This window comes from Pavona decussata, unplaced genomic scaffold (assembly GCF_977016875.1).
Source record: "Pavona decussata unplaced genomic scaffold, jaPavDecu1.1 SCAFFOLD_330, whole genome shotgun sequence".
Classification (NCBI taxonomy): Eukaryota; Metazoa; Cnidaria; class Anthozoa; order Scleractinia; family Agariciidae; genus Pavona; species Pavona decussata.
The window spans coordinates 1,364,819-1,382,287 of record NW_028145718.1 but is presented as its reverse complement, the minus strand read 5'-3'; the positions used below and the strand labels follow the sequence as shown (position 1 = coordinate 1,382,287).

At 38.3% G+C, this 17,469-nt stretch overlaps 2 protein-coding genes across 4 annotated transcripts in view; one reads left to right on the top strand and one right to left on the bottom strand.

Moving 5' to 3' along the window:
* The window catches only part of LOC146453503 (glycine amidinotransferase, mitochondrial-like), a 161,570-nt gene that overhangs the window by 57,535 nt on the left and 86,566 nt on the right, over window positions 1-17,469 (bottom strand). The window lies entirely within an intron of this gene.
* LOC146453508 (atos homolog protein A-like) lies at window positions 62-16,814 on the top strand. 3 transcript variants are annotated; one of them, XM_085096539.1, is made up of 14 exons: window positions 62-268; window positions 3,278-3,477; window positions 4,509-4,651; window positions 5,547-5,675; window positions 5,976-6,555; window positions 7,396-7,557; window positions 8,291-8,349; window positions 9,016-9,112; window positions 9,347-9,391; window positions 11,541-11,654; window positions 12,054-12,128; window positions 13,121-13,258; window positions 13,822-13,856; window positions 14,639-16,814. In XM_085096539.1, exons 1-14 carry the CDS (start codon window positions 250-252, stop codon window positions 14,778-14,780), a joined length of 1,938 nt encoding a protein of 645 aa, XP_084952665.1. In that variant the 5' UTR covers window positions 62-249; the 3' UTR covers window positions 14,781-16,814. The 3 variants fall into 3 exon arrangements, with proteins under 3 accessions (XP_084952665.1, XP_084952663.1, XP_084952664.1); XM_085096537.1 differs by having other exon boundaries at window positions 7,393-7,557; XM_085096538.1 differs by having other exon boundaries at window positions 5,547-5,694; window positions 5,998-6,555; window positions 7,393-7,557.

Below are 17,469 nucleotides of genomic sequence, written 5' to 3'. Positions count from 1 at the left end.
TTCCGGCACGTGAACTCTTTGTTGATGACAGAATCACTCTCGGTGACGCGAGCCAATCAGAACTATCCAATCCAAAATCAGTTGTTTGGCTCCAATAATATTCGAGCGCAAAACACAGGTTTTTCTATTGCCAGCGATTTGTCGTTTCTCTTAAGCCGGTAGGGATGTAATACTCTTACCCTACAACAATTCTGCTAGCCAGTGGAACAAAATGACGATATATCTATAACAAGGTACCCTTGTAAGACAATGAAGCCGGGCGGCGAAGGTAAGGTATTCCTATTCTGAGGGGTGAACGCTGACGTGTTTTCACCTGAAATATAGAGGCTGAATATGCCTCTTTCAGTTCTTTTTGAACGGAAATCTTGGCTTAAAGCGAAATTCTTTTACCGGAAAGGGTCCCTTTATGTTATAGTTTCGTTTTGTGTTCAAACGAAGCCAGCGATTAAACCATTCGACCTGAATTTTGTTGTTGTCCTTTCATGGTGATGTTGTGAATGGCTTGTGCCCACACATGACACCCGTTCGAAATTTATTCAGTATCCTTGAATTGGTTGCTGTTGTTTGGTTCTTGTATGAAATTGCTATTGAATTTGAAGACACTTTAATTCATAAAATATAAGCTGAGTTATATGACATTCACGTTCTTGGTACACGAAAATGTGACAGACACAAGAACCTTCCTGCATGCTTTTTTGAAATCTTGTAAGCTTATGCTTTATTCTAGTTATGTTCATCACACATATTTGCATATAAATCCATCGTAAATTACACAGTAGGCCACAAGGCGTTGTTTGGATTATAGGCTTTCACATTTTTTGTTTTGAAATAGCTGCCAGTGGCTGAATTTTTTTTAATAGACGATTAATCTTTCCCCAGATCAATTAAGCATTAGTTCAGTCTGGCCCTTTTAGAATCACGCATCAGGGAATTTTTACAATTCTTGTTAGAGTTTTGTGTAAACTCCCTCCTTTACGCAGAAATATGTATCTGTTAGAATATGCATGTTTTAAAAAAATGCTTTTGGCCTTCATTTGCCCAGCTGGGACAAAGTTCACAAAACAATATTGGCAAGCTCAACCTCCCGTGAAATTTGCTCTCAAACAATTGAATGTTATATTTTGCCATGTCATTATTTTAAAAGTCTTTTGCCACTTTGCCAGTAAATTGTACAGAAGTTAAGCTAAATCCAATCATGACTTGTTGACAGTCTTTTAATTCCCCTCACCAAGACACTGATTACTTGTGTTTGCTTTTTATTTCTGACCCAGTTGTTCAAAGAGCGGATAACTTTATCCACCGGAGAAGTCACTATCCAGGGGGGCAAAGTTCTCCAACCAATGCTTTTGGCAAGTTTTCCACACAATCTCAATCTTAAATTTGATGGGACTATTGAGAAAATCTTGCACACATTTTATCTGCCGGATAGCGAACTTTCCAGTGGATAAAATTAACTGCCCTCTGAACAACTGGGACCTGGTGGGTTCATTGTGTGGTTTGTTTGTTGCATTGCCTAGACTTATTAATTTTGGTTTTATGATGCACAATTCAAATTTTGAAAACTGCTCTTAAAGTGTTAATATTATTTAACTTTACCACTTTGGGATGAATCCTCTGGCAACCAATTGTTGACATAATAATTATCCACTCTGGTCTACTCCCTGGGGCAACCTGAAGGGGGAGGGGGAGTACTCCCTCATAAGGTCCTACATGATTGTATACAGTCAACTCTCGTGAAAGGACACCTAGCTATTACGGACACCTCAACAATACGGACAGCAGGTAATTTATCTCTGGCAAAAATTAATTACAGACGTTTGACTGAAATGAATTTCCCGCTATTACAGACTCTTGCTATTTGGGGCACTAACTCGCGGTGCAGAGGGTGTCCGCGAGGGAGGGAGTTGACTGTACTACCCAACAGGGTTGTGATTTTGCAACTCCTGATCTAGAACAGGGTATCCATGTTTGAGGCATTTTCTAGAGCAGAATGCAAATTCTTTTTGGTTTAAACATTTTCAAAACAGTTTGATTTTTATTTCCCTTTGTCTCAGACTGTGGTAATGAATACTGCACGAAGGAAAATGAAAATGAAACTGGTTTGAAAAAGTTTGAACCAAAAAAAATTTCCAAAACATAGCTGTAAAATCTCAGCTGTGAAATTTGTTCACTAACTTCCAGAAAAGGAGTATTTCAGATGGATCAGTGAAGCAAACAAAGTAGCAACTTTTCAAAGACATGATTTTGAGATTTAGTTAATTATGAGAGTGGGTATATATTAAGAAAATTGCCTGTTTCTAGAATGAGGTATCATTTTGAACACAAAATTCTTCTTCACCCAATATAGACCGTCTTTTTTTTCTTCTGGGCTTGGGGGAGGTGGGGTGGTGATTAGGTCGCCCCTCCATAACCTCGCAAGTACAATAGCTATGACAGTGAGACGCAGGGGATAGATACATGTAGTACATTTATTATCCAAACTCATATTAAATTGAATGTGTAAAAAGTATAAATGCTGTATAAAAGGTTTGGTTGTCAATACAGTGTGGGTGGATTTACAAATCGCAAGTGTACTTTGTAGGACATGTACATATATCTTCTTTTACTCTATGATATTATCGATATTATTTTTTCTTGGCCATGTGCACTCTGAATTTCAAGGAATGGTTGGCAATAGTCCCAGTACCCCCTCCTCCCATAAAATTATAAGTACAGTATTGAAAGTTGCAATCAGATGTGCTGGTTTAATTAGCAAACAAGCAATTGTCATTGCATTCCCCATAGTTACCTTTCATGTTCACTAATTTCCCAAAAGACTTTGTTGTCGCTCACTTTTTAGCAGCATGAGTGATACAAACATTCTTGATATAATGAAATTTTTTATTCCTGCATTCGTTCAACACAGTTCTTTATATTTTCTGACTCCATCTTGAAATCATCAAAAGGAGATCTGCCCACCATGATGCTGGGTGCATGAGTGTTTGTTGTTAGTTTGACAGCTCAATTCTGAATTGAATGCCATTTGTTGGCACTGACTGTTCGCTCACCAGTTTACCCGTAAGTTGCACGGCGTTAACTTTCATCATGCTAAAATAAAGGTTGTGTCTTTCTGTTGGTCTTCCAAAAAAATGTTTGACCCAGGGTTGGGTCAACTGTAATATCAGCTAGATTTTATTGGAAGCTTGGCCAGCATTCAACACTACATCTCTTTTCTAGTCAATGTCAGTGTGCTACTCAGTAAAAAATGTTGATTTTGGTTTCCTCCTCTCACTGACAGTTGTAACAGAGTCAGAAGGTGATGTTGCTGCGGAGATGGAATGGGAGATGCAGGCCAGAGACTTCTTTTTTCACATAGGAACGCTGATTGTGGAAGGTCGTATACCTCAACAATCAGATAAAGGGCGAGTTGAAGGACCTCACTGTCTGTCTTTGTTAAGTGTGGTCCCTCATCTCTGTGACCCAAGTGTGGAGTATAAAGTAAGTAGCAACAGCTCAAAAAATTACGAGTTAGTCTAGAAATTAACCCTGCCAGAGTTACAGTATTACACCAGGGGACTTGCCATGAAAGATTTGGTCTATACAGGGTAACAAATTGTGTTATTTATCAAATCAATTTAATTTTTCCTAACGTCTGTACTCTGATGATGCACAGACAACATTAAAACATGGTGAGAATCCTCTGTGTATTAATATTATTCATAGTGCAGACCATCTGCACTGGTCCTGGGTTCATTAGTCCCGTTCTTACTGCTAGCTGTTTCTTGGTAGCCCTAAGTTCAACTCCTCAGCCAAGCTTGCAAATAGCTAGCTGGTCTGCCTAATCTACCAGTTGGGATTTTTAACCATGTTATTTTCAAGAAATAAGTTTAAATTTATATATTTCTTTGTGAAGTTTAATGCTTGGCCCCAGTAGCACTTTTGCTATAATTTATTTTATTATTTGTGACATGCCAGTATTTGGAGAAACAATCCTTCCTTTTCTCATCACAACAAAGTTCTAGCTTTTTTAACCTTGTTGTCAGATTTTCCATCAGACGGTTTTGCTTTCCTGCAAAAATCTTTTGCTGTTTTTGCTTGTCTGGCACTCTCCAATTTACAGTTTGCAAAACATTGTTGACCAGTCACTCTGGCTGGACTCTAGAGTGACCGCATGTGCCATTCTACGTCAGTACTCTAATCACAAACTCCTCTGCACCATTCAAAATGGGAGTTTTACACTGTTCATTGTATAAATAAATTAACTGGCATACTGTCAACCTTTAAGGACCATACTGGATACACTGGTCCTTATACCAGGTACCAAAAAACTGACCAGTACAATAGTCCAATCCCTAGTTCCAGAAATCCTCGCCTACCTAGATAAATTATTCAAGCTTTTTTTACCAAAAGTCTCTCAATCCATGCAGCCACAATTTATTCACAGAATAATGAAATCACAAAACTGATTTATTTATTCCAGTAGTTGAGGCCATTAATAGCCAGTGTGGCATTATTTATTTGTTTTACAGTGTCAGAAAGCTTCTGAAAGAAAGGACAAGATGAGTGTGTTATGGCAGAACGGCTCTCCCATGGTGATAACAGTCTTGATACAAACTCCTGATGATAACAACTGGATTCTGCTGGAGAAGTGGACAATTGAAGCAGTGGAAGGGTAAGTCCCTCCCCAGCCAAACTGACAATAATAATTAATTATCATTCCTCTCCTCTCAACATCAGGGCTCATACAGGTCATTGAAAACCTGGAATTTTTTTATTGACATGAACATGGATTTTAGTTGTGGATCATGGAGAGTCATTGAAAATTATGTGAAACAAAATGCCGAGGCAGCGTATACTTGGTCGTCATTGTATTTAATAGGAGTATCTGAGCATGCAAGTTAGTTCAGTCTTTGGTCAGAAATATTTTATAGGGTACTACTTTCATTAATAAGCATCTTAAATTTGTGGTGTAGTGTTTGCAGGTTTCTTCTGGCCTGATGTGGTCTGTAGCACTGTTACCACCTTCCTTTGGATGGGATGCTATATCATTGCAGGTTATCCCACCCCAGTAAATTATTAGGTTTGTTTACACTGTTCCATCCCTGTGGATACTCCTCCAAGGGGAGAGACTCAAAAAAACTAGTACTCAACACAGGTGTATGTACAGATGTATAATTATGTTGTTAGTAGTGAACTAAGTTAGGTATAATTGACACAGTGGCAGCCATGCGCTAGATTTTACAGCAAAACTGAGGAAACCCTGAATGCTACACATGTTTAGAACTGGGATGTTTATTTTGTTGGGAAGGAAATCAATCAGATTCCAGATATAAAAACTACAAGCTGTACATGTAATGGTGATTATATTAAAAATTTGTGATTTTTGTGTTTTTTTCTTGTGGTTTGGTTTCACATCTGGTTGGTCACAGAACAGCAAACAGTCCAGAAGTAATTCGTATTGCTCAATATGTTCTTAGTTTCACTGTAAATAATCAGGAGGTACTTTGTAAGTGATAAGTCAGATGTATTCCAACACAGTGTGTGAAGTTACCAAACTTTCTCCACAGAACAGATAATGTGCGGGGCTGCAGTGGAAGCTTGTTGATCCAAGCCATTCGGTCTCATATTCACTTTTCTCAGCTAAGTGCCTGGCTCAGCAGAAGTAAAGGTTCCATTCCTTCTCAAATCACTTACAGGTTAGTGAGGGAATTTGTTGTTATTAATTAACCAACTCAAAGACTTCAAAAGGCTGCAACTGACCTTCAGGATCATAAGGGATTCCAAAGATCTTCAAGACAACCCTCTATCAACCATTGATCAAAAGATCAACTGAAGCAATTTTGATTTAAAGCGAAAAAGAAACTTAACGATGGTGTAGCCTAAAGCCCTTCGATGTATAGTCATTAGATGTCTATTACTTTATTATTACAAAGAAGTTTTTAGTGCAGTTAAGTTCTAATAATTTTTATTCACTACTCCATTTTTATTGTTTTCAGAATATCTCACAAGGAATCTGAGGACTCTACTACTGGTACATGTGGCTTTTTTAAAGAACCTGATTTCCACACATTTCCACTGGCTAATCTCCATAGCAACAGAGTGTTACGTGTTAGTGTCCAGTCCCTACCAAGATGTGACATCTTTAACTTTGAAGATGAGATCCTTGCTTCTAAGCTACATCAACTTCACTCTAATAATCACAACAACAAAGGGAATAAAGATTTGTTGGAATGCGTGGACGAATCAGTGAGATCCCCCTTAAAAAAGAAATCCTGCAAAAAACAGCTTAATTCTAATCAGGATTTGCAGACTTTAAATGGCAACAATTTTACAAATAAACAGTTTTTAGAATTTGGTAAACCTTCAACAAGTAGGACTTCAAATGAGGAATTAGTAGAAAGAAACTGTGACCGAAATTTGTTAAACTCCCCGAAGATCTCTGAGCACAGTCTGAATGGAGGGTTTTTGAAGACTCGTAGTCTCAGTGAAGGGACACCTGGAAATTCATTACATGGACAGAAAAATCAGCAACTTGAGAAAAGAGATCAACCTATGTGTGACTCAGAGACCAAGAAGGTAAGAGTCTCATGTTGTTCATAAAAATCTTTTTTAAAAGGGGCCATTCAGCCCATGGCTTTGCTGCCTGCTTCAAATTCGACCCCATGCTAACAGACAAGGTGACTGTACCCATCTTAAACTGCCCATTTTGACAATGGCTAAATTAATGTTAATATTAAAAATAATTAACTATCAAATACATAAATTATATAGTATTTATTAATTATTAAAATTTAATACAGACTGATCAAATTAAATATTTATTTTCCAACAGTTGAAGCTGTAAATTCTTACATGTCTCTCAATCTCTTACTTTAATTATTACTTTAATTAATTAAGATGATGCATTTCCATAGTCTAGCTCCTTCAACCCCTATATTTAGTGATTCTTATAGCTTGCTGGTCTTCAATCTACAATGCAAAAAGAATCTAATAATACATTCAACTAGTTACCATAATTACCTGTTAACTGTCAACCCAACTCCTTCTACACACTTTGACCCTGTGAGGTTTGATATTGACATTCAAAATCATGGACAGAAATCTTTTTTGTTTGAATTCGTTTTTCTGTAATCTCCATGCATATGCTATAAGGAATTCTCCATTGTTTCTCCCGCCAGTCCTTGATCTATCTATTTTAAGGTCGCCTGACACATCAACATTGTATGAAGCGTGACTTACACTATACACCCTAAAAAAATTGCACAAAGTGAGCACATTGATTTGTTGCATACAACATCGATTTGTTTGCAACAAAATCCATTGAAATCTACTTTTATGACATTGCATGCTGTGACTGTATCATTTGTCACTAAGACAGTCAGGTGATTTTTTGCAATTATTAATTTTCTTCAGCAGTCCATATATGAATGCAAGAAATCTGTTGAGTGTCAGTCTGAACCCTCATCAAACATCTTGATTCCCAATGGTGTCCTGCAGGCAATTCATGGCCGTCATATAGGGGCTGGTACTCTTCCAATCTTCAATTCAAGGACAGGCCTTCCTGTATCTTCAAGTCCAGTTAGTATATAGACTCTCTAACACTTGTGATATGTTTAGTGAAGGTCATGACCTATCCTATCTCTTTGTGAAATGGATATGTCAGAAGTACTCAAGGAAATGTTTGTTTAACAGTTAGATAACAAGCTTGTGGTTTCTAATGGCGGGACGTTCACCCAAAACCGCCTACCAATCCTGCTTAATACAAACCAAGAGCAAGCTGTCTAGTTATTGTTTGAAAACAAAAGGTACCCCATTGACCAATCTATTCAGCAAAGAAATTTCATTGGTTAAAATGGTTATTTCTAGCTGCTTGCGGTGTGAGCACAAAAATAATTTTCCTTGGACACACTCCCAGGACAATCTATCAAAAACTACATGTATGCCAGAATGCTCTTGTAGAGCCAATCAGATGGTGAGTTTGCTGTTGCTAATAGTTGTTCACTGGGTTGTGTCAATAAATAATTAAAGTGATTTTACACATACTCACCTGAGAAATATCTTTTCTTGCACAGTACATCAAATGCCTTTTCAGACTTTTATTTCAACAGATACAAATTTGCAAATAATGTTGAATTCAGGGTTATTTTGGGAAAATTGCAAAATCCATGAGATATTCTAAGGGTGCATTGTACAGTAACTAGCTACAACATACTGTGAGTGCAAGTAGACAGCAGTGTGACAATACCGTAGGCATTGGGCATATACCTGTATTTTTAAGCGTTAAATGGTTGTTGGTTTGCTTCACTGTTAGGCTCCACTTCGTCGCTCTGCCACTGATTTGGACATTGAGGATGACAGACCACTAACAAAGTGAGTTACTTTGTAATTAGTATAAAACATGTTTCTTAATATTATATATATTATAAAAAGAAATGTATAACTCAGACTGTAATTAAATATTAAATAAATAGTTTTTATTTCTGAACTTAAAATCAAATGATGTTTTTTCATAATTTAATGGGTTTTTTTTTTCATGTAAAATAATTATTTGTCACACTGCAAACGCTGACAGAAGGATGAACGTGTCAGAGCAATCAAATTCCCGTGACAAACAAAATAACACACTCAGATGACGTTTATTTAACTGACATTTTTTTGGCCTGATCCATAACCTTTCAAAACAAAACAACTGTGCTCGCAATATGGAAAGCATATTATTAAACTTTGTGGTTGAGTTCACTGGGGCCTTTGAAAAACAGATTAAGATGCTGTACTCAATGTTTTCATCCATTGTTCAGCAAACTTAATGCTTATTACAATGAACTGCCTACAGGTTTAATGACACTCAAGGCTGTTGGACAAATCACTCATAAATTATATGTTTTGATAGTAGTCAGTTATGTTCACATTTCCACCCTCTCTACATTATTTATTGATATATTTATTAATAATTAGTACTTTTTGATTCTTTTTTGTTCCGCATGTAGTTTTTTCAAATGAAAGTTACAAATGTTTTGTTTTTATTCTTGAATAAAGTGGAGTCCCAGAAAAATCAAGCAGTAGAGACTTGACAGCAATGCTAAGTAAAAGTGCCCCAGCATCCACGACACAAAGCTTACTAGGAAACTTTGAGGTAACTCTGATAATAATAATAATAATAATAATAACAATAATAATAATAATAATAATAATAATAATAATAATAATAATCTTTATACAGGGAGCCCACATCATGAAAGTGGTATTCAGTGGTGACCTGTAGATTGGATAAATGGTGGAAATTATGGTTTATAGGACAAATAATATTGCTTTACACTGGAATGATGACCCTGTACTTATGAGTCTTAACTCTCTCATTGTTTTTCAGGAATCTGTGTTAAATGGTAGAATGGAACCCTTAGGGACAGTTGAGGTAATGAATAGAAACAGTATTGACAACATTACTTTCTATTGAAGGCCCTGAAGTGGTGTATGATTGTTTTTTTGGTCATTACAAGAAGTCAGGGGAAAAAAATACTCGTAATAAACTTGCCTCAGCTAATTGCTTGCTCTGTCGATTTTGTTTGGTAAATGTGTGGTACCTTTTAATTTTTTTGTTACAAGGATAACTGCTTATCATTGTTCTTTAGTAAAGAGCTAGCAAATACTTTTGTGCCGGGTGGTTAGTGTGGTTAAAGTCATAAAGAAATTCAGCCTTCAGACAAAGAACTACTAGTTAGTGTAATTGGATATTTTAATGTTTTAGCAAAATCACTTAGCCTCACTGACAAGGAACACTCAAATGATCTAAATGTATAAGGATGGGGAGGTTTGGAGATGGGAAGCATTGGTAAGGGGTGAAGAGGGGTGGGAAGGGGGCATTGGTTTGGGATGGAGAGGTTTGGAGATAAGGGCCATTGGTAAGGGGTGAAGAGGGATGGGAAGGGGGCATTGGTTTGGGATGAGGAGGTTTGAAGATGGGGGCCATTGGTAAGGGGTGGAGAGGGGTGGGAAGGGGGCATTGGTTTGGGATGGAGAGGTTTGAAGATGGGGGCCATTGGTAAGGGGTGGAGAGGGGTGGGAAGGGGGCATTGGTTTGGGATGAGGAGGTTTGGAGATGGGGGCCATTGGTAAGGGGTGAAGAGGGGGGGAAGGGGGCATTGGTTTGGGATGAGGAGGTTTGACGATGGGGGTCATTGGTAAGGGGTGGAGAGGGATGGGAAGGGGGCATTGGTTTGGGATGGAGAGGTTTGAAGATGGGGGCCATTGGTAAGGGGTGGAGAGGGGTGGGAAGGGGGGCATTGGTTTGGGATGAGGAGGTTTGAAGATGGGGGCCATTGGTTAAGGGTGGAGAGGGGTGGGAAGGGGGCATTGGTTTGGGATGGAGAGGTTTGAAGATGGGGGCCATTGGTAAGGGGTGGAGAGGGGTGGGAAGGGGGGCATTGGTTTGGGATGAGGAGGTTTGAAGATGGGGGCCATTGGTTAAGGGTGGAGAGGGGTGGGAAGGGGGCATTGGTTTGGGATGGAGAGGTTTGAAGATGGGGGCCATTGGTAAGGGGTGGAGAGGGGTGGGAAGGGGTCATTGGTTTGGGATGAGGAGGTTTGGAGATGGGGGCCATTGGTAAGGGGTGAAGAGGGGGGGAAGGGGGCATTGGTTTGGGGTTGGGAGGTTTGGACATGGGGGCATTGGTTAGGGGTGAAGAGGGGTGGGAAGGGATCATTGGTTTGGGGTGGGGAGGTTTGGACATGGGGGCATTGGTTAGGAGTGAAGAGGGGTGGGAAGGGGTCATTGGTTTGGGGTGGGGAGGTTTGGACATGTGGGCATTGGTTAGGAGTGAAGAGGGGTGGGAAGGGGTCATTGGTTTGGGGTGGGGAGGTTTGGACATGGGGGCATTGGGAAGGGGTGAAGAGGGGTGGGAAGGGGTCATTGGTTTGGGGTGGAGAGGTTTGGACATGGAAGCATTGGTTAGGAGTGAAGAGGGGTGGAAAGGGGGCATTGGTTTGGGATGGGGAGGTTTGGACATGGGGGCATTGGGAAGGGGTGAAGAGGGGTGGGAAGGGGGCATTGGTTTGGGATTTAGAGGTTTGGAGAAGGGGGGATTGGTTAGGGATGAAGAGGGGTGGGAAAGGGGGGTTTGGTTAGGGGTGAAGAGGGGTGGAAAGGGAGCATTGGTTAGGGGTGGGGAAAGAGCAAACCAAAAAGACACAAATCATCACCAATTGCAAGAGCCCATTAACATGTATTAATAAACTACTAGTGGTTCGGGCTATATTACTTGACACGGTAATAAAGTTAACTACTACAGCTGCTACCAGAACCAGGACCCAGCTGTTCATAGCCCAATTAAGCTAATCTTGGATTAGGCTACATGTCCCTCAGTTTTGACTCAGATGTTCCTTTACCATTAGCTTAAAAATAGCTTTCAAAATAATTTTTAATGAGTGAGATGAAAACCTCGGTTAACTCTCAATCATGGTTTAGCGTTCATTGGCTTTCAAACAACTGGGCACAGGACTTCAACTAAACCATTGCCCTCAGTAATGTTTACATCAGCTGGTCTAACTGTTTGGTTACTTTGCAGGGATTTACTGCTGAGTTAGGTGCCAGTGGATCTTTCTGTCCTGCTCATGTCACTTTACCTGTCAAGGCCTACTTTTTTAGCCTGTCTGATGACAATGCCCCATCTCCTTATCTGGTAAGGTTATTGTTAAAACAGTACAACCATATTGATTTATAATTGTGTAGTTGACATTCACAATTTTAGAGATACATGTATTATGGGACCTGATTGTTGTTTTGTCAATGTCTGACACACTCAGCCTTTCAAAGCAGCATTTAAACATTTGGCAAGTAGGCTGAACCACAATCCCAAACCCAACTGACCACAAGCCCACACCCCCCATTCCCAGGTATCTGTTTCATTTTACAATTGAAAAAATGGAAAATGAAGTTAAGAGTGGTGGGAATCATTTTTTTTTTTGTTTGGGAAATGCATAGGGACTGAAAGACTTTGAAGCATTCTCAGCCTGTATGTTAATTTAACGTAACTTGGATATTAAAATATAATAATTATTGTTATGTATACATCCTGCAGGGTTACATCAGTCTCAATGATCCATCTATCAGTAGGAAAGGCTACCATGTACCTACCAAAGGAACTGTGCAGCTGGTAAGTGTGAATTTAAGTGTGGTAATAAATGGAAATGTATAAAGTTCTGTATTAGGCCCTCGGCCCTCAAAACTGCCAATTTAGATCTGAAAAGTGAATCCCGCTGTAAACTTAACCATTATTGTGAGGATACTGATAACTAAAGGTAACATTTTATATCCACTGCAGCTGGGTGTAGTACTCCACCTTGAAAACGGGACAGCCTAGGGTGAGAGTGCTTGGGCATGTGTTCTATGATAGGATCATCTTTCATCCCTGTGTTAAAATAGGTCTCCCATCATGCTAAGGAAAATAAATATCCTGGCATGTGAAGTAGAATTTTTCTATATATGAAGTATTAAATGGATAATCCCACTGTCTGTAATTAGAAAGATGCCACTGGCATGAATGCAAATTTTGTACAGTAAGATTAGCTCTCGTGTGTGACTCAGTGCCCACATGTTCAGGGTGCGCCCTCTCCCCCCCCCCCCCCCCCCCCCAAAAAAAAAGGAAATAATAATAAAATAATAAGGAAACAGATGAGAATAGTGCGAAAGAATTCTGGCCTTTGATTCTAATGTAAAAAATAACCTAACTTCAGTTAGAAACGGAAAAGGGTGAGCGGAAAATGAGGCTGATCATAGTCATGTGATCATCTGAGTGTGCTGTTTGCCATTACTTTTGTTGTAATACTTTGTTGTTTTTAGCCATATTGACCTCAAGCATGCCATAAGAAACTAGTAATAATCAAAGATTAGTGTGTACGTTCAATGATCTTGATACCAGGCTCTCATTCTCTTTTGCTAAGTTGGTGATGATGTCATCCGCCCCTACAAAATCTGTGGGGGTGCCAGATATGATCCAAGATCAATTCATTCACTCATTGATTGTCCCAGACAATATTGACTCCAAACACAATTAGGAGTGATGTTCTTTCTACATCAAATGCAATTATTAGTTAATAATTAGTTATTTCAAAATTGTTTAACAAAGTAACTTGGTTGTGTTTTCAGACTTTGTTTAATCCCAACAAAACTGTTGTCAAGATGTTTGTTGTACTGTACGACTTCAGTGACATGCCTCCCAATGCACAAACCTTTTTACGGCAAAGAACATTTTCAGTGTGGAGACGCGCATGTCACTCAGATGAGGTAAATGCTCTCCCTACCTGTTCAAGGCTTGACCTGTTAGAAGTATACAATAAAGTCATTATTGTGTATGTTGTAACCCTGTCAACAAATGGACTTAGTTATATGGCAATCTCACTTGCTGTTAGTTCCCCTAAGCTCAGTGGTAGCAGAACATCCAATCGACCCCTGGAAGGTCATGGCTTTGACTCCCATTGTGGGGACTCAATAATTTGTTCTGAGTTATTCAACATGAGGACTGGCGAGAAAAAGTTTGTTGTTGTTGTTCGTTGTGGTTTATCTTTTGTTTCACAGTGTTGTCACTTTTAGATGTAGATTGCGATTTTTCAACTGCTTACTGCTAGTCTTCATCAGGCAATAAGGTCGACTGGTTATGCAGCACCACTTAAATGTTATGAAAGTCGGCTGTGATTACTGCGTTTCGATCCAGCTCCATTATTCTAAGAAGTAAGAAGTTGTTATATTTTGTGTGGTAAATAAAATTCAATTAATTAATTTACTCAATGATTGATTTATTGATATGTTAAAATGTTAAATAACAAATCATTGGCTTTGTTTTTCTACAGGGTCAAAATTCTCTGCATTATCTTATTCATTTAAGGTGAGATTTCTTTACAATTGCAACAGCAAGTGAGTACAATCCTTTGGGTAGTCTGTGTCCTTGAACACTAAAATTTGATTGATGGTAAATGTTGATGCTCAAGACTTAAGGAAGGTTCTGTGTAAATACATGTACATAATGATTATTATTATTACTTTTATTGGGTGGGTTATTGACACAAGCATTGTATATTGTGAATTCACACTGTTGTAAATTAGTTTTCATTAATATTCTGTGTTTTTCTAGGCTAGCATAAAATGTCTCTTCTGTACGATGCTTGACAAACCTTACATGTATTGCTCCCACTGTCCAGGCTTCTCAACCCTTACTGAACATTGAAAAAGGAGTTATTGTTCCAGGGATGTATAATGGAAGGGAAAGAATACATATAATACAAGTTATTTTTTCTATAGTAATTTAACTGTACCGCCCGCTTAATTTGAAAGTTTAACCTCAGATATGACAAATATCTTACTAACCTCGTTTTCTCTGTCCGTACTGTAAGTTACAGATCCTCGTTTTTTCCTGTTGATTTATGGCCCGCACGCTTCACGCTTGGGCCATAAATCGATAGGAAAAAACTTGGTCCGTAACTTACAGTACAGACCTCAAACTCGGTTAGTAAGAGGTGTGTAATCAATGTTCCAGGAGTGTTTTTTTCAGAAATTATGTAGTAGGTACAGTATTCTTCCACTTCATTAGCCAACATGTGAGGTAACTCAATGGCCCGTGAACATTGACAAAACAAAAAGCTAAGTCATGCTGTAAAATGTTCTTTTCAGGTTTGTTAGTTCAAAATCTGGAAGACTGTATCTTCACACAGATATCCGAGTCATATTTGCGCGCCAGCCTCCCGACCTTCCAAGTGGAGTCACATTTTGCACTGTAACTGATGGCCCTACAGAACCGCGATACACACTTTGATAAACGAGAATTTAGTGCAAAAGATGAGCTATTTAAATTTATGATAATTTATTACAATTATGACAATTGAATGAATGCATTGTTAATAAAGTAAATTATTGTTATTCGGGGATGTAGCTAAGAGAAGCCTTGCCAGGCTTATTAACAAGCCTGGCCGGCCTTTTGGGCTGTGCACCTTCAAACTTAGCCTCAAATATTTGTGTTCTGTTGAAACTTCAGCCGGTGATAAGATCTTTTTCAGATGGTTCAATTTGCCAGTAGCTGGCTCTTAGCAATGTCCATAGTACCTGTTATCAAGCTGCTGTTTTCTGTACCATAATATTCGTGCTAGCATTAACGCTTAAATAGCTAGCCTAGGGTATTTTGTTTTTATTCTTTACTGATAAAGAAGGAGTTCAACAAACAATCCAAAAATTAATAGTACTATTCATGTGTGCATGAGAAGGGGTGGGGCTTGCTGTTTGTTGGCAATTCTTCTTTATTCATAAACATGATATTAATAAGAATTTAATAATGCAACAAATCTCATAATTTTGCATTGTTGGGAGTATGGAGAGAATAACAGAATGTGGTTTGGCATTACAGTGCAGTGTATTTGAGTCTTCTGAGACGCTTAGTTCAAATCATTTTTGCAAGACCCATCCCATTTTAAGAACAAGAAATACATGTACTGTGCAGCTGAGCATTGCCTAAGATATCAAACTTTTCGAGCCCCTTTTTAAACAGGCCGGGAGATAACTTGCTTAGAAACATTTCTGTTTGGCTCAGTAATGTAACAGTTCATACAACTTTAACCCAGAAAACAGCGGCTGTTATTTATTATATTTCGTTTATTAGTCTTTTTTTGTACGGTTCTCTTTCTTCAGATATTTGGGTTACATTATTCCAACTTGGGTTGTGTTTCACCAAATGCTAAAAATTACAATTAAATTGCGAATGAAAGCTTTGCATATCTGTATATAGTGGGAAAAAGCCAGCACAAAAGCGAATGCAAAAATATTTATTTTACAGCAGAGCTATAAGTCAGCCGAAAAATACAGAATTTTTAAAATTTATTATTTTTAAACACATTGGTTCATTTACAATAGGAGAATCAAAATAATTAACAATATTATGAAATCTAGAACACTTGTAATAAATTGCCATTGACTGTAATTTAAACAGTTACTTTGATAAAGAACACCCATTCTCAGCTACAGTACCCAATGCCAATAATTCCTGCCTCTTTAACCTTAGTGTGATGCTCACATCAAGGTTTTGCATTTTATTAATTAAAAAAACCTGGCCTTTTACAAATAAGAAGACCAGTGATATTACACTTCTTTATTGCACTGATGTGTAGTACTTATTCGTGAGAACTTGCACCTTTTGTTGTCACTGCTTATTCCAAACTCGAACAAACTTGTCTCGTGTTCAGAAGGTTCTTAACATTACCATTTTATTGGCAGAAACAACATAAAATGTAATTTACGTTGCCAGTTATAACGAAAAATAATACTGAAACAAATATAACAAACTTAAATTGGAATGGACAGTGGTTCGTTGTCCCAAACCTTTTTAAAAATCAATAAAATTCTTTTTTGTTACTTAGCTGAGCATGGGTGAGAGAAATCCTTAAAGTTAATTTTTTTCTATGAAATGATATTTTTGTTTTGTTTGTTTTTCCTACTGAAATTTTAAATATAAAAGTGTGAAAGTGTCAATGATACTAGGTTTTAAATTATCAATGGCATTATGTTGTTAGGGCATGGTGGACGATGGAATTAAACCCGTCGGCTGCCTGATTTCAAAGCTTGTATAGCAGACATTTCTGCCTTAGCTTGTGGCATCGGAGGTCTATGATCACTCCAAATCATTGAATCTGTTAGATAACTGGAGGTGTTATGTCTTGCTTCTTGTTCAGTTTGAAGAAATGCCCCGTAATAGTGAAAAAAAATTAATACAGAGTTGTGGCTGCACTTGAAATTAGGTATTTATGGTAATCAATTAAAGCAATGAAAATGGCGCAAATAAAAGTCCTAATTATTATTCTCAGTTGTGTTGAGTTTTTTTTCTTCTGTCTTTGTCTGACTTTCTGCCGTTCTGGTTATCTCTCTTGGTAGGAAATGAAAGCAACGAGAGATGGCTGAAAGTATGACAAGGCCGTCACCATCGAAAAGTCCGAAAAGAGCTGTGGAAAAAATTCAGGCTTGAACGGGATTCGGTGCAGTGCACCGGCATCGCAGAGGTCATGGGTTCGAATCCCGTTCAAGCGTTTTTTTTTTTTTTTTTTGGGGGGGGGGGGGGGGACGGGGTGGGGACTGTCTTTTCGCAACTGCTTAAGCTGGTTAAATAACTGCGAGGATCTTTGTTTTCCTGCTTCTATTTAATCTTTCACCCGCAGTTCAAATATATGTTTCATATATTCAAGAAGTGATTGCTTGCTGCTGTCAATTTGTAAACACCAAATTTATTTGCATTTAGTTTAGTATAGACATACCTACCCGCCTCGACTAGCTTTACCTATTTGCGGGTAGGTAGATAACTAACTTGTAACTCTCTGTTTTAATAAAGTGTTGTTATTGTTGTTGCTTGCTAACATTAGTGATGCTTCTGAGATGGAATTGAAAGCTTCAAGTTCATCTCCAAAGGAGTGAATGTACAGTACGCATTACCTGGTGACGCGTACGAGTTAATTAAATCGAAACTG

What these genes read in the sequence shown, in the direction of transcription:
- LOC146453508 (XM_085096537.1), top strand. An exon ending in GTGACTCAGAGACCAAGAAG is followed by an intron (nt 6,556 to 7,392) that starts GTAAGAGTCTCA and finishes AATTTTCTTCAG; the next exon opens with CAGTCCATATATGAATGCAA. An exon ending in AACCCTTAGGGACAGTTGAG is followed by an intron (nt 9,392 to 11,540) that starts GTAATGAATAGA and finishes GTTACTTTGCAG; the next exon opens with GGATTTACTGCTGAGTTAGG.